General features: G+C 35.0%; 1 protein-coding gene across 1 annotated transcript in view; it reads right to left on the bottom strand.

The window, feature by feature from the left end:
• The window catches only part of LOC108993627 (protein PIR), a 55,767-nt gene extending 42,802 nt beyond the window's left edge, over positions 1-12,965 (bottom strand). The window contains exons 1-7 of the mRNA XM_018968607.2: positions 12,584-12,965; positions 12,335-12,407; positions 9,789-9,853; positions 9,576-9,653; positions 8,596-8,715; positions 8,440-8,510; positions 8,158-8,250 (exon numbers count right to left, since the gene is read on the bottom strand). Of these exons, the coding sequence (XP_018824152.2) occupies positions 8,158-8,250; positions 8,440-8,510; positions 8,596-8,715; positions 9,576-9,653; positions 9,789-9,853; positions 12,335-12,407; positions 12,584-12,637 (554 nt within the window). The 5' untranslated portion in view covers positions 12,638-12,965. The remainder of the gene's footprint in view (positions 1-8,157; positions 8,251-8,439; positions 8,511-8,595; positions 8,716-9,575; positions 9,654-9,788; positions 9,854-12,334; positions 12,408-12,583) is intronic.
• Between the last annotated feature and the right edge of the window lie 4,500 nt (positions 12,966-17,465).

The following is a 17,465-nucleotide window of genomic DNA, read 5'->3' on the forward strand; positions in this document are numbered from 1 at the left end:
CCCTTTTTAGCATCTTCATAATATGAAAGCATGTGAATGTAAATAGACTTGCACATATACTTCCACCAAACGATGATATGTATGTAGTTATAATATTTTTCAAGTGAACAGAAGGACAAGAAAACAAAACAAAAGGAGAAAGAAAAAGGAAAGTGATTGGATGATTGAATGATGACGAATAATTGATGACTAATGACGAATAACATATGATGGATAATGAGGCAGATGGCAACACTGAAATGGTTCACATCTCCTTTTTTACAGGATTCCTACCTATTAGGGTGACCCACAAGCCACCCCAAACCACCACGGGCGCGGGATGGCCCCGTGGCATTGGGCAGGGGATCTCCCTCCACGTGCCTCCACATGGGTCGCTGACAAGATTCTCCCTCCACTGTAAGGTGTTTTTTAATTAATTAATTTTTTTGTTTATTTTATCGCTTTTAATTAATTATTAAGATTTTTTTTGTTTTGATTGGCTTGTTTTAAAGATTTTTATATATTAAAATTAATTTTTTTAAGTCTCATTTTTTCTCTCTCTTGAATATATTTCTCAATTATTTTTTAAGTTTTTTAAATATTTGTAACCATTTTAAGTAATATTCATACATTTTCAAATATATATCTTAATTTTTTTAACTATTTTTTAAATAATTTTCAGATTTTATTATAAATTTTTTATTATTTTTTAATAAGGTTGCTAGCGTGGCATTAAGAGTGCCAGGGTCGAATTTTGATTGGTTGCCACATGGCATGATTGCCATGTGGCAACCTCACCGTTGGATGAATTGACGGAAGATGGACAAAAGGATCTATCTAGTTGGAAAAATTTGCATATCTAGGGAGTAAATAGAAAAAATCTCAAACCAAGGGAGTGATTTGCAGTCATAATTAACCCAAATTTTTTAATAATCAAACTAGGCAAGAGCCAAATACACGGGACATATAAAAGCGTCACCACATGATAATCTAGTGATACAAGAAATTCATTAAAGTTCACAACTTCACATCATTAAAATCAAAGACAATCGAAGAATGGATTAAAGTATTAAAACAGAAAGTTCTAAGCTCTTCTATTAACCGCCCTCGACTCCCTCCAAAGACTGCTATAGGCATAACGAAACCATCTTCCACATTGCTGCAATTTGGGAGTTACATTGAAGGCCTCTCCAAGATGCTAAGGAATCGATCGCCATTCACGGCATCACCCAAGTTAGTACCACACTAGTAAAGAATTCATTCTGTAGGTTCATGGAAATCTCACAACGAAGTAATAGAGATCAACGGACTCCCCACTCTTTTTGCACATGCAACACCAATCCATGAGAATGATGCGGCATTTCCTTAAGTTGTCTAATGTGATAATCTTCCCCAAGGAAGCATCCCATACAAAGAAGATTGCCTTTTGGGGGAGCCTTTGTCTTCCAAATACTCTTCCACAAGAATAGACTCGCGTTTTGCGTACTAAGGGACTTGTAGAATGAGCAGACAGTGAACTTCCCTTTTTGGAAGAGAGCCCAGAAATAATATCTTAGACTTCACCCCCCCCCCCCCCCCCAAAAAAAAAAATACAAATAGAGCATACAAGGTACTAAAACCCTGGAAAGGCGTCAACGTCCCAATCTTGAGCATCTCTAAAAAATGTGACATTCCATTAGGGATGCCATTGGATATGTCTAAAAGATTTGCAATTGAGGCTTCCTACATTCTCGCTATACTGAATATTTCTATATAGACTTCCTTGAGGGCACTATTACCGCACCATGAATCATGCCAAATTTTAATTATGGACCCATCACCCACTTCAAAGTGAGTGTATCTAAAGAATGTATCTCATCCTTTTCTTACATGCTTCCAAAGCCCCACCCAATGTGGCCCACTCACCTCATTCGAACACCATCCTCCCCACACCCCCACCATACTTTGATTCTATGACAGTCCTCCACAAGGCCCTCATTCTTGTTGGTATCTCCATGACCACTTACCTAATAAAGCACCATTAAAAAGAGACAAATTCTAGATACCTAGTCCATTTTTTGAAATCGAGGAACGAATAGGAGCCCACTATACTAAGTGCATGTTTGGGATTGCGGTGGAAAATATAACTTATAGCTTTAGGGTTTATAGCTTATAGTTTAAGTAATTAGTTCTACTATTAAAAAGTTATTTACTGTTTGGCAATCATATGTTTAAACCACTTTCAAACATGTTACATTTGTTTGGAAACAAATTTAAAAAGTGCTTTTTGAGGCAGAAATGACACAAAATATCATTTGATTTTTTAAATATTATGACCATATCCATGAAAGTTTTAAAGTTGTAATTATCTAAAAGTTGTATAGGTATTTTCGCCTATTGACAAATTTTTTAAAATTAGAATTACATTCCGCATTATTCGGAAAAGCAAATTTGAGAAAAAACATCAAAATGATACTTTTCCTCAACTGTACTTTTTAGTTTATTTAAGATTAAAAAGTACTTTATTTTTGCACGCTGGCAAGCTATTTTAAGTGTTTTTTATTTTGATATTGAATATCTCAAAAGTTCTCGAAATTCTATTCAAAGTGATACCAAAAACAGCGGAAATAAAGGGAGACTGAAGAATAAGAGAAGGAAGGGAAGCAAGTAATTAGAATATGCACAAGTATGAAAAGGCGGTTAAACCAACCATATGCATGCAATGCATATCAGAAAATAAATAGATGAAAATAAAAGCAATCAGAGTATGAACAAGTTTATGCAGGCGGTTAAACCGACCATATGCATGTATGCAATACAAAAATAGGTAGATGAAAATAACGAAGTATCATTAACATAAAGCTTAGTAAAATTACAAAGCTTTCAAAACATATAGTACAGATTTGCACTTACAGAAATTGGAACAGGGTGAGAGCAAAGAAAAATTCTTATTGCAGTCCCCGAACGGGGACTGCCCGCGCACCCCATACGTGTTTCAACCACGTCTTAAATAAAACACATCGTTTCGTAAGTGTTTGTACATCCTATCATATGAAATGCATCGTATTAAATAAGGGTCAGAAGTGTGAAACCCATCTTCCTCCCTCAGTCCCATCGTCCTTCCTTAAGCCCTAACCTTCGTCCAACTTTCAGAGGTCCTCCGTCCCCATCCCGTACTTAGAGGTGCGCCGTCCCCTTCCTGAATTGAGAGACCCAATGCGGCAGTTTTGCGTGCTGAGGCTGGGACATTGGCAATGCTGGAGGCGAGGAGTCCATCGAAGGGATCCCAAATATCTAGAGAAAATGGATCAAACACATCAGTTCGGCGACCGCCAAAAATGCTAGGAATTAGCGACATGTCTTGAAACCTTGAGAGTATGTAAAGATATCTTGAGGAAGAACTAATTAATTAAAGAGAGAGCTTTGATCGATGGATGATCAATTTCGCGATGAACACGAGAGGAGCAAGAGCACTGTATATATAGATGCTGAAAGAGGGTTCTGGATTCTCCATTAATAAAGATGGATGAAAAAGAAAAAAGAATGAGACTTCTGGTATTCTCTTAAAAGGTTCTCTTAACAGTCATCACGCGCGTCACCATTGATGGAGTAGAATTGCAAAACGAAATGAGTGGGTGCCGTGCTATTTTGAATGGAAGATGAAATTTTGTGTATATTTCAGATAAGGGTATTATTGTAATTCTCCATTGTTGACACATAAGCAAGACTGTAGAGGAGTCCCCGTCAGGACTGTATGTAGAAGCACTCGAGAGCAAAATATGTTATGACAGAAGATGGTAAGAGAGATAGAGGATAGAATGAGGCGAGTGAGCTCTGCCTAATTCTGAAGTAAGGTTCTCCTTTTATAGCACAAGGAGTTCCTGTTTACAATAATTAAAGAGAATAGTGAAAGTAGATCCGTGAGTGAACAATAAATACTGTTTAAGCACGGGTATAGTCTGGTTATCAACTTTATGTCTTCAGCTGTCTTTGTGATGACTGCTTTTGGCATATAGTGGCAGTGCAGGGGCCATTATTGTGTCGTTGCGGAATCTGCTCTTAACACAAAATGTTAAATTATGAAAAGAAAGGCTCGATCAGTTTGAGACGGTCAGCCTTTCAATAGTGAACTTCTGAAGAGCTCGATCAGTCTTTTGTATGGTCAGTCTTCAACAATAGCATGATTAATCTTCAGATAGTCTTGGGGTATCTGGAGAATCATGGCCAAAGTACTTGTAAGGATCATTAATGGAAGCCTCTGAGGATGCTTCTGAATTATTTTCTTCAGAATCATTTTTCAGAGATTTTCTTAGCAGCTAAACTAAATCCTTTTTAGAAAATCCTTCAAGAGCATTCTTCTTAGAGGACTTTTTCTTAGAGGAACTGCTTGTGGCTTTTCCTCTATAGGAAGTAGTTGGCGAAGCAGAGACCTGGATTTGTGGATATCCAGTTGAAACAAGAGAACCATAGGTGATTTCTGAGAATTCCTTTTTGTCCTACAAGTATGGAGCAGTTTGGGGGAAATCTCTGATCACATATTCAATTATTTGTTGGGTATAGGGAAACCTATCCCACCATTTTGTGCAGCAATATCTAACCATGATATCAGCATGTCTTTCATATTTCCATTTCATTATCCAGGGTACTTTGTACTTCTGGCAAAAATGGAGATTGTAAGAGAATTTTTGCATATGCCTATCAAGTTTAGTGGTTGCTACATTAGAATAGCATTTAAAAGCTCGGATGAGCTCATAAGGAAAATTCTCAGGGATTGGTCCGAATTGGTCCCACCAACGAAGGAACCAGTAGGGGAGTTTTCCATTGAATTTCTTGTCAAAATTTAGAAACCATAAATGACTCATATCTGGTACCTGAAAAAACATGAATCGATGTCAGGCAGTGATATAGTCATGATAAGTGAAAGCAGTGTCTGTTTTTCCTAGTCTCTTAGGAGTGAATGGATTTGTTCCCCATTCTTCTTCATTGAGGACTTGGAGGATGTAGGCATTGTGATAAATTAATTTATTGTTTTCAGTTTTATCATAAATTGACTTTATGATAATCAAATCAGTCAGGATTAGAATACTGGAGTAGTACTGGAGATTCTTGGTAGAATTTTCAAGAATCCAATGAAATCCTGGGGGAAAATAAGATGAAGCAATTTTGAATAAATCTGTTTGGGCAGATCTATTCGGCTCAATGTAAAACAAGTGGGTGGGGTATGCTTTTTTAATGTACTCAGCTTTTCTTTTGGGAGGAAATACTGGGTAGCAGAAGCAGAAGTAGTTTTTTACGCAATTGCCTTGGTATAGGGATCAAAATTAGCAGCAAGTGTTGAAGCAAAAGTAGGTGGCTGGATTATTTTACCAAGGGAGGTAAACCTATTGGCAATTTGCAAACTGTTTGAAGCAGGGGTTGAAACAGTCTCATTCTTAATAGTTTTCTTAACAGGAATGTGAGGGGGAGGAGCAGTCTGTTTCTCTTTTCCTTTTTTCTTGCTCATCTTGAGAATTCTGTAAGAATTCACGAGTAAGAAAATCAGGAATAAAATTTTGAGAACTTTTGATATATTCAATATCAAAATCAAAAATGCTTAAAATAGCTTGCCAGCGTGCAAAAATATGTTTTGATACAATGTTTTGAACATCTTTTTCTAAAACAAATTTAGCATTTTTGCAATAAATCCTTACTAGAAATTTTTTCTTAAGTAAATCAGATTGAAATTTAGAAATACATAGTACCATAGATAAAATTTCTTTTTTGATGGTACTATATTTTTCTTGTGCAGGGTTCCAGACTCCAGAATGGAAGCGAACAATTTGTTCAGAAGAGCCTGGTGAAATACATTGTTTCAGAATGTCACCATAACCAATGTCTGAGGCATCTGTTTCAACAATTTTAAATGAATCAGAAGTAGGGATTCCAAGGTACGGAAGAGTTTTAACATGTGCATTGATTTTCCTTACTAGAGCAGTATGAGTTACTGTCCAAAGAGGAGGATTGGATAGGAGTCTTTTGAACAGAGGACAACATTGTTTCCTCATATCCTTGTAAAAATCAACAACATAATTGAGAGATCCTAAGAACCTCTGCAATTGTTTTTTGTCAATGATGACATCAGGAAATTTGTCAGCAAATTCAATGGCTCGTTGGATGGGCCTGATTTTGCCTTTAGAAATATCATAACCAAGGAATCTAATCTTGGTTTGGAACAATTTGATCTTTTTTGCAGAATCAACAAGACCATTTAACCTAATGATGTCAAGAAACGAGTACAAATGTTTTCAATGTTCATCAATAGATTTTGAAAAAACAAGAACATCATCTATGTAGACGATGGTAAATTGGGTGAACGAATTGAAAATGTCATTCATTATATTTTGGAATTCACTAGGGGTATTTTTTAGACCAAAAGGCATCACATTCCACTCGTAGTGACCAAAAGGGGTAACAAAAGCAGTCTTATACCTATCCGACTCTGCTATTTGGATTTGCCAAAACTCGGATTTTAGGTCAAACTTGGAGAAGATTATGGCATCACTCAACCTGTGAATTAAGTCATTTCTGTTTGGAATAGGGTACCTAATTCATTCTAAGATTTTATTCAAAGGTTTGTAATTTATAACTAAATGAGGAGTATCTCTCTCTAGCTCAGCATTTTTCTGAACATAGAAGGCAGGACAAGACCATGGGGACTTGCTATGTCTAATTATCCTTCTGCCAAGAAGATATTTAATTTCTTTTTGACAAAATTCTAAAGTCTTGCTATTCATTTGAATAGCATTGGCTTTAGTTTATTTAAGATTAAAAAGTACTTGATTATGTAACACTCAAACAACCTAATTTTTTTCATTAAAAAGCTTTTAAAGCTATTTAAACACTTTTTAAGACTCCTAACGTAACCCCAAACAAGCCCTAAATGAAATTTAAACTCATCATCCATCCTCCACATAAGAAGTCCTACTGAAGTTTCTCCATGTGATGGCCACCTTGGTGGGAAGCAGGAATAAAGATAAGAAATACTGAAATAGGTCAGCAAGTTGAAGAAGAAAAAATTCAAATTTGTAATTGACTATGTAGAATAAGCACAAGACTTGGATTTTTAACAAGTGATACTTGTGACTCTTATGGAAACTTCTATACCTGACCCATATGTGATTTTTTTAATTTTGGCATTCCTAACCATTGAGGAAGAGGATATTAAAACAGCAATCTAGGAGGTTCACAGGTTGATAGCTAATTTTCTCATTTTGACTGCTTTTATGCCATTGAAAGGTATGGTCAAGTACTTTCAGGAAACAATTTAATAATTTTTTAGAACCACTAGGAGGCAAGTGCAATTAGAAAATTTAAACTGGACTACATAATGTTTCATTGCATTCATAAAAATGGAGTGTTTAAAACTAAGAATTCAACAGGAGTTTAACAGTGCCGACGTACAAATTTTAAGAGGAACAAGGATGAGAATAAAGGTTCAGTTTCATTGGTCAAAGTTTCTAAATTTTAATCTGACTAATTCTTCAGTCTGTCGAGGTTGCTGATCAAAGATTGTGGACTCCACTATATTAGGATTATCAGCGTCCAGCAGCATACAATATACACGTGCACAAGTGTGTTTTTCTGTGCATGTGTGTGTGTGTGTGATTGCATGGAAGCTATTTTCCATGCAATTGAGGGTGGAATCATTACTTAGATGGTACTACAGAACCTCTGCGTGTGATGTTTTATGTTTTCTCTTGTTCTCCTTAATTCTTTTTTTCTTTTCTTTTTTTATCGGTATTCTTTTTTTCTTATCCCCTCTCCAAAAGATATGACTTGCTGTCTTAAGAACCAGATTTAAATAATCTTGAAGGACCTATAAAGTATGTCATTCCACACATCAAAAAACAGCCATTATTCCTTTTTCTTCTTTTGGCTTTTTTTATTGCATGAAATAAAAGATTTCAAACACCAACATTCAAGTTGTAGACAAATTGCAGAACTAAAAGATGGCCTGTTAATTACAAACTTCAAGAACATTGCAAAAGTTTGCAACCGTACAACAAAGAGAACAGAGAAGGGATGAGATTCTCAAATGCAAGCTACCAGTCCTTAAGAATTAAAAGAAGAGAGAAAAAATAGCAGACGAAGTCCACTCTAAAGAGAAGAGATGTAACCAATATATAGCAAGATGACATGGACCAAAGATGATTCACATACCTCTTATACCAAGAGAAATCATTAGGTATGCTGGCTTTAGCATTTTTTAGATGATCGAGTTGCACCAAGACATCAAGTACCTTCAACATGGACCTAGAGTAGAGAGATACTCAGAAAAAGCATGGCTGCACCTTCAGGATTTATGAACAACTCTAATGACATGAATGTTTCTATGAGGGTGAGGAGCTCAAGTTCAAACATATACAGCACTTGAAATGAGGTTAATAAAATTAGAAATAAAATAAGTGATCAAGTCCCCCAAAATAAAAAGTTCTAACAGACCAGAGATGAGTGATTGTCGGTCCATTTATGCGCCGTTCGGGTCTAGAGAAGCGCTGCATATCAGCAGCTAGCTGCATTGCAAAACAACAATTTTTGAATCTGGGAGTTTGAGTCAAGCTTCAATACAGAAATGAAACAAGATATAAGAGTTCATACTTTTGATGCAGCTGATGCTTGCCAGCGCTGAATTTCACGGAGACGACTCATCTCCAAGTCCAAAACTTGGTATGTTTCTAGATACAAATCAGCTTGACTTTGCTTCATAGAATCAGGAAGCTGCCGCATAATTTGCATTATAAATTATCATTACCCCAAAAGTCTAAGCTAAAATGGGAAAAAAAACTGTCAGAAGTCTGGTGAGAGAGTAAATTTAGTTTTTAATATAGTATCTAACATCCCACCACATATGTGAGCCAAGACTTCCCTTAATGGATTATGTGCTTCAATCAACTAGATTTTGCTGATAGAATCGAGAAGCTTCCACATAATATAGATTACAAATTGCCATGATACCAAAAGCTTAAGCTGATAGGGAGTACAAAGTTTTGTATTTTAAATCTTTATTCTAACATTCCGCCTAGTATATCAGCTTAGACTCTCTCTCAATAGGTAGAGAACAACAAGAATAAGTCTTTAACTTATATAAGAAGCATAGAATAGAGTTCAAATTCAAACTTACAGCCACCAACTCTAATTACAAATTACCAAGAAGCCAAAAACCCAATTTAGTACTTTTACCAAATTGATCAAAAAGTACTTTTAGTAATAAAAATGTAACTTTGTTATCACGTGAATTCAACTTTTTTTTATAGGTATTACATGTATTCAACGATTAAACATATAAATGTATGCATCAAAAAAAGGTTTAACATACACCTCAGGTGTAATTCTAAGGAATATTATTTGTCATTCGTGTATGCCTCAGACAAAAAACCTTAACAAGAGGCCCAGCAAAATTTTCATGCATTGATGTATTTTGGATGTGTTTCCCCTAAAAGCACATCTTGGTGCACACTTATGAAAACTATACATATGTATATTCAGTTCTAGATACGAGGACTGCAGACACATTTGTCCATTTACCTTGACCAAATTTCTATAGAAAAATCTAACTTCAAACTAAACCCAGAATTAACCTGAGGAAGCGCCTTGACACAACTGCGATAGGTATAAAGCACGGATGCCATCTCCTTCCCCTCTTGGATAAGGGCATTCTGCATGTGTTACAGTTTTGCCATTATATAGCTGACATTTAAATGTCCCAGATATTTGAACAGAAGGTAACTGCATGAACAACAAGTTATATGCATTCAGAAGATATAGTAAAAGGATAAACAATAATAGCATACCAGCTGGTTTAGCGCCTTTGTATCCTCCGACAGAGACAGGCGGTATGCTGAAACGTCACTGTACTCTACAAAAGAAAGTGTTCATAATTACATTTGCCAAAATATTGCATCTAGAGGCATAAGTAAAAAAAAATTAATCCTACAATTGAATGGAACACAATCAATGAATGATCAATGTGCACCATACATATTACATAGTTCCCTCAAACTTCAATATATATTCAAAAATATCAGAAAACCTTATTGGACTCGAGGTAAATCAGAACTGGAATCATAACACAAGCCACCTTAAGTTTGCAATACATACTATTGGAGAACCGTATAAAGGAGCCAAATAAATAATAGAAATATCATTTCTTAATGCACACGCACATTGCCCAAGAGATAAGCAGAAGTTCTGAAAGGACAATCGTTTCAAAAATTCAAAAATAAAATGACCGGAGTAAACCCATTCTGAGCTCTTTCACAGTTCTCCTTGCACTCAAAACACAAACTTATTGTTTCCAGCCAAATGCTCCACATCACACACAAGGATACTACCCTCCAAGCAATAATATATCTGTCCCCAGCAATGATTTCTCCCTGAAAACTCCAACCTTCAAATATAATTAACAAAAAAATCCCAGATCACAGAGCCCTCCTCTTTTATCTCTTGTGCCCTACCCCTAAATCCCAAAACTTAACCACCAACCCCTCAGCCGACCCTTCCTCTTCTTCTAATGATACTCCTCTCTTCCATCCCTCCATTTTGTCTCATTTTCTTCTCCTTTGTCTCTTCTTGTCAAGCCATTAAAGGCTAGATAGAGCTTCTAGTCCACAAACTCACCACACACCCCAACCATTGGAAGCGCCGCCCCATATCCATTCCCCCATGACAACCAGTATTTCCCACTGCCTAGCTTGGATCTTAGTCTCTTTTTGTTAGGGGTGGCAATTCGTGTTTTCGGATCATGTTCGTGTCGTGTCAAGTCGTGACATTCGACTATATAGGTCAACAAGAACCCAACCCGTTAAGCTAAACGTGTCAAACTCTCAAACTCTAACCCAACACATTTAGTTAACGGATTGTATAGTGTCACCTGTTTTGACAAGTCATATAATTAATTAGAAATAGATCATCATTTAAAACTCTCATGTAAATGGGGTGAACTAGCATGCATAACCCATTTGACCTGATTAACATAATTTTATATAAAATTTAAAATCTATATTTATTAATAGCCACAATATCTTAAAAAAAATAAGATAACCTACTAATAAAAAATATCAATATTTTTAAAATTTTAATATATAATAAATCCAATATTACAAACCCTACAATAACAAATATAAGCATAAATCTAGAATTACAATCTCAATAATAAAAACATAAGCATACTGAAAAATGTCAATATTACAACTTAACAATAATAAAATTCTAATTTTGAAATAAAATCTAAACGGGTCAAAACGAATTGATTTCGGATTAAACAAGTTGACTTGTTATTGACTCGTTTATAAATCGTGTCTTAACGGGTCAACCCGTTTTGACCCGACCTCGTTAACATCAAACCCAAACTCGCTAATTTTGTATCGTGTTCGTGTTGAATTCACGGGGTCGTGTCACATATTGTCACTATTGCTTTTTGTCGCCAGATGCTTATAGGTGGCCTGGCTTGCCAGCCTTGTTATGTTCTTTTTCTATTTTTTTCTTATCACCTTTTCAAGAACTTTTAGTTGCAAATATAGGCCGAACCACCGCCCACCGCCTTACATGCACCCCACTGAAAGTCTTCTGGTGTCCGGCTACACCTCCCATAAATAGAATCACATTTTAACCAGCGTGTGGCCCACACACGCTGCCATGTTTTGCCACTTATGAGTTCATCATCCTTTTTGCCAGAAGCTTCGTGCTTATACTTATGAACACCTCGTACTATACTTCTTTTTCCCCTTCTCTCTCTCTCTCTCTCTCTCTCTCTCTCTCTCTCTCTCTCTCTCTCTCTCTCTTTCATTTATGATGTTCTCTTTGCCTCCCTTTCACATATGCTCTACTTGCTTATATATCATATATTTTTTACAACTTTGGTTATATGTTCTGTATCATATTTTCAGGACTGCAAAAATTTCTGTATGGCCTCATCACTGTAATAGGAGTCTTATATATTGAATTTAATTCTTTTTGCAAATCAAATTTTCTTCCTCAATTATTCAAATGTGGAGATTTTCACAATACTTGGGCCCAAAAAAATTAAATGATAGAGAGTTAAATAGAAACGGTAAAACAAAAAAGGTCAGAATACAGTTTCCAATAATGCAAGGCCTGAATTAATCCCGTAACCTTCCCTTCATGGATAATTTGTATAGATCCATCACAATCCAGTTGAACCACCATTGTATGCATATCACAAATAACGTTTAAAAAGTTTTGCATCAGTAGAAATGACATTTTGGAAGCATGTAATACTTGAGCAAAGATTTTTTTTACCATAAAAAATTAGCGTTCCACACAAAAATATTAAGCACCAAAAAGCCTTACAAGTTAGAAATTTTAAAGAAATGAATACCGATTGGACTCTCGGTTGCACCTCTCTCAGTCGACACCCAAACTCCTGGTCCTTGTACATCTGGTTGCTCATCCTACACAATTCATCCGCAAAATCACTATATATACATTTTAAACGTGATGAAATCTATAGATTTTGAAATTCAAAATCACATTATATAACATTCCACTTTTCTCCTCTTTTTTATTATATTAAACTTCTCACTGAACAAGTTGCTGATAATACTATTTTGAGCAGTCGCAGAATTACCTCTAGCGAGAATGTAGAAAGAGCTGCGATGGCTTCCTCAACAGGGACAGTCATTAATGAAGCTCTAACTCGTAATTAATAATCTTCCAGCCAAATATGGCGAAACAAGTTGAAGGCACTACTACAAAGTGAGCAGGTGAAACCACTGCATCTTGGCCAAACGGAGAGATCGAGAATGGTGGAATGATGAGCGTAATTTGTCGCGGTTTTTACCACGAGGGTTTCGGTTGGAGCAAGGGCTACTTGTTTCCGGGAAATGTTTGTCAGAAATGCCGCTGGAGCCGGGGTAGGTGTTGTATGATGTATCGCTTGTCTAATGATCTGCAGCCTGTCTGAAAAAGAGCGTAAAATTACCAAATTGGACAGTGAGCAGTTGAGCTAAACGGCCTCCTCAAATCTCAATGGTCTATATATATTTCTAGGAAGCGTGCAAGTGCTCTCACTCATGGTCGCTTCCAAGTTAATCCTCCCCCACTTGCCTTTTTGGCAACTCAGTGTGGGGTTAGATCTACGTTTCTCAAAGAATCATAAAAGAAAAAACAAATATATACATATATATATATATAGTTAAATATTTATATATATACATATACCTGAATAATTATGCTAGTTTGAGGCACAAGACAAAACACAAAATTATCATCTTATTTCATCTCATCTCATTATTATATATTTTTCAAATTTTCATATAAAATAAAATAAACAATTCAATTTTTTTAAATTTCAATTCAATTTTTTCAAATTCTAAAATAATAATAATACTAAAATATAATATTTTAAACTTTCAAACAAAATACAAAATTCTCATCTCACTCTCCAATTATACTAGGTAGATGGCATGTAATATAGAGACATTGAATATAACCAAATGGTTATCGATTAAGCAGGAAAAATATTATTTAAATTAAGAGAAAATATACTTACAACCGTGAATTGCGTAACCGCCGCTTAATCGCTTTGAAAAAAATGAAAAAAATATGGGACCCACATGAAAAAAATTAATCTTTTAATAGTGAATCACATTCTTTTTCAAAGCGATTACGCGACTGTTACGCACTTCACGGTTGTATATAGAATTACTCTTAAATTAAAAGGCAAAAAAATATGTCCTTACTCTTGCAACAACGAACTAATAGGGTCAACTATACAACTAATCTTCATAATTAAATATTATTATTTTACAGGTAGATCTTATTGTGAAAAACTGATTATTGGATAATTCATAGGTAAAATCAAAAAGTGTGAACTGTACAAGTTAATAATAGTATTGATTAAACAAAAAAAGGCGCTCTGGTGTATAGAGGGCACCTCGCCATTTAAAAATGAAAAATTCTATTCCTAAGTCTCATACACCACACACCATCCTTTTTATGATTTTTTTTAATTTTATTCTCTTACCAAATGTGTGGTATATGAATTATGAGTAGAATAATTCAATTATTTTAAGAATAATAAAACCAAAAAAAACTTTTAAAAAATTTTAAAAAAATAAAAAAATTTTGGTGTGTGGTGTATGGGCTTATGAATAGCAATGCTCTTTAAAAATTAACCAAAATAATGAAACCACCATTTTTTTATCCATTTAGATTTACTACTTTGTGTTTTTATTTAATATTTTTTTTGCCTAGAAGAAAAAAAAATAAAAATCCATGGTCGAGAATGTTATAATAGAAAAATCCATTGGATTTTTTATTTTATATTGAAAGAAGAGAAATAAATAAGTTATTCATCGAAGTTTCATTTATTCAATAACCAAAACTAAACGATGATAAATAGTTCAAAGACGTAGAACAAAAAATCGTTTAATTGCATCAAGTTTTCGAGGGGCTCATTCAAGACTTACTAGAACTACTACTCAAACAAAAAAATAAGAGCTTTGTTTTCAGCTTATTGGGATAGAGGTAGGAAAATGATAGATTCTTGTCGCTTGTGGATCACTCAGATAAATGCAATAATTTGCAGGAATAGTGTATACTATAGTTATAATAAATTAATACACAATCTGTAGAAGAGGCAGTTGCTTCTTAATTATAAAATACTCGTGCAAATAGCTATATTAAATAGAAATTGTCTTACCTGATGTCCCCGAAGTTCGCTTGAGATTTGACGGAGCTTGAAGCGTCAGGACATGCAACACTTAGTCACATACCCTGTTTATGACAGTGTAGGATGTTATACACCTAGCATGCATCTAACAGTATGCAGTATTCACAGCATATAATTTTTTTTTTTAGCAATACACTATGTACCATAATGCTATATTCCAAAACATGATCATAATTCTATGAATATTCACATATCCAAAGTTATACATTAAGTCTAAATCAAAACATGTATTGGAGACAGTACTTCATAAGTACAGACATAATAAAACCATTGAACTAAATACCAAGCCGCTCACGCAGCTTGGCAATAAGCCCCAAAATGGAATCCAAAAGTTGGAGATCCAACTCCATCAACTCCTTGAGCATCCTTTGTGGCCTACTCAACCTCTTCCAGTTGGTTGAGTCTTAATCTATGATCCCCTGACCCATTGTCTACCATTCTGGAGGAATGATAGCTCGGACTACTAAATGAGATTTTACAAATCTCAGAAAGTACAACTCCTAAACTACCAACAATATAAATCGGAATGCATTATAGTAAAATTACATGTATACATCATGACATGGACTTAAACTTGCATGACATAACTTGAAAGCAATATGGCTATACATGAACGTAACATAACTTGACTTGAACATTGCATGACTTGACATGAGCATGACATATCTTATTCAATTTTTTATTATAGATCCATAGATCAAAGTTTCAAGAACAATATTTATAAAAATCATACCCATAGGATCAAGTTCTTAGAAATAAATCACAAACTAAGTCAAAACAGAAATTGTTTTAAGCCAATTGGTTTCTAACACTTTGAAGATCATGCAAAACTCTTTTATAAAAACCTAACATGCCTTGAATCAAAACCTAACTTGCATAAAATTCATCATAGCAAGTTCTACTCAACATTTCCCCAATAATTTCATAAAACATCCAAAGTTCATCACAAACCTCAAAATTTTTCAACACCGAACTATTCAACGAGAAACACCAATATTCATCCATCAAAACTCCAAAAAAGGTTCACAAATGCACACCCAAGTAAACTATACTAAAACATAAACAAAATACAAGAAGATTGAGCCTGAGAAAATCACTTACAAAGGTTTGGAATGCTAGAACACAAAACTGCCCAATTTTCTCTCAAGAACACTTTCTCAATTTGCTCTTGGAAAAGTGAGAAAATCAGCTAAGTGTGCAAAGTGAAATGCAAGGGGTGTGGGTACAGAAGAAGAGCAGAAATTGTGGGTGAATTAACGACCATTGGATGTAAGTATGACTTGTGAAAAAGAGGAGGAAAGTGGGTTGCAAGGTACAACTGAAAATCGGTTGCTGCTGGCTGAGTGGGTGGGGGGTGTGATGGGAGGTTGTTTGACTTGCCATCAAGCCACTATTTGGGTTTGCTTAAGGAGCTTGGGCCAAAAGGGGGTTCCAATTGGGGTAAAGTTGGGCTAATCGAATGAGATTTAGTTAGGGTTTCAGTCATAATTTGGTTCCCATGTAATTTTTCTTGGTCAATTATAATTACCAAGATTTAAGATAGTGGTTAAAGATATAAGAGTGTGTAATTGAGTATTTAGTTGCATATGGAAGTGATTTAACCAAGTGAGAAATCATTTAATCAAAATCGGGTGTAGTTAGGGTTTGGAAACCAATATGGGGTTTTCATTTCCTCCAAGAATTTAGGGTTTCGGTTGACTTTCAATAATTTGAGGTTTCACTAGGGTTGGAACTCTCTTTTGGTTGACCAAATAGTATTTGGTTTGATGGAATAATGTTTTGTGTAAGAGAGCATGATAAGAGCACTAGCATTGGTTTCTCTAAATGCATTTTAAAAATCACATTTTTTGAAAATTGATTTTGCATATTTAAAAAAAAAAAAAAACTCTCACATTGGATTATGCATCTTTGAACCAAATAATTATAAAATATTTTTATTTTTTATTTTTTATCTTTTCTTAAAATTATTATTTTTTATATATTTTACAATTAGCACCATGTGCTCAAAAATACAAATTCTATATATCTAAATATTACCAATTTCATTTATCAAAATGATCAATTTTATCAATAAATATTAATAATATGTACTAAAAAAAATTTTATATCATCAACTTAATACAAATTTAATATATCAAAATCATCTTAATACAAATTCCATAAAATTGATTTTAATGGGTAGGAGAGAAAAAAATAGTAAAATAATGTTTGGAGAGTGAATAGTATTTCTTCTAGGGAACCACTTTGGAGCGGTCGGTTTGCTATTCACCCATAAACAGTCCTCATTTAAATTTTGACACATCACTTATTTCACATTAAGTCAATAGAATGCATCACACCTGATTATTCATCGGAATGATCCCAGACCCCTCATGTTCCATGTTCTCAGTCATTTCGCCTTCTCCTACCGCTGTCGCCAAGCATCTCTACCGCCCATCATCCCCGCCGTTGCCCATCTCTATCGCCAATCTCCCCCATCTCCGTCGATCATCTCCATCTCCTCTCCCAAAAGTCAACCTACAATCAAACCAAAATTTTCTCAGCAACCAAACAAAATTGAAGCCAACACAAACCGATTTGAACTCCAGCAGGAAAAAAACAACACCAACATCTGATTTCCAAAATACAAGTCACGGGCTAGAAAAGAAAATGAGCCAAAATCAATGATTGTTAAAACCTGAAGAACATGACCAACAGTCGTACACAAAAAAATCCTAAAATGGAGAGGGTCGTCGTCCTGGTTCCGTGGGAGAGAATGGAGAGAGGGGGCTCGAGT

Source organism: Juglans regia, chromosome 11 (genome assembly GCF_001411555.2).
Source record: "Juglans regia cultivar Chandler chromosome 11, Walnut 2.0, whole genome shotgun sequence".
In the NCBI taxonomy this organism is placed as follows: Eukaryota; Viridiplantae; Streptophyta; class Magnoliopsida; order Fagales; family Juglandaceae; genus Juglans; species Juglans regia.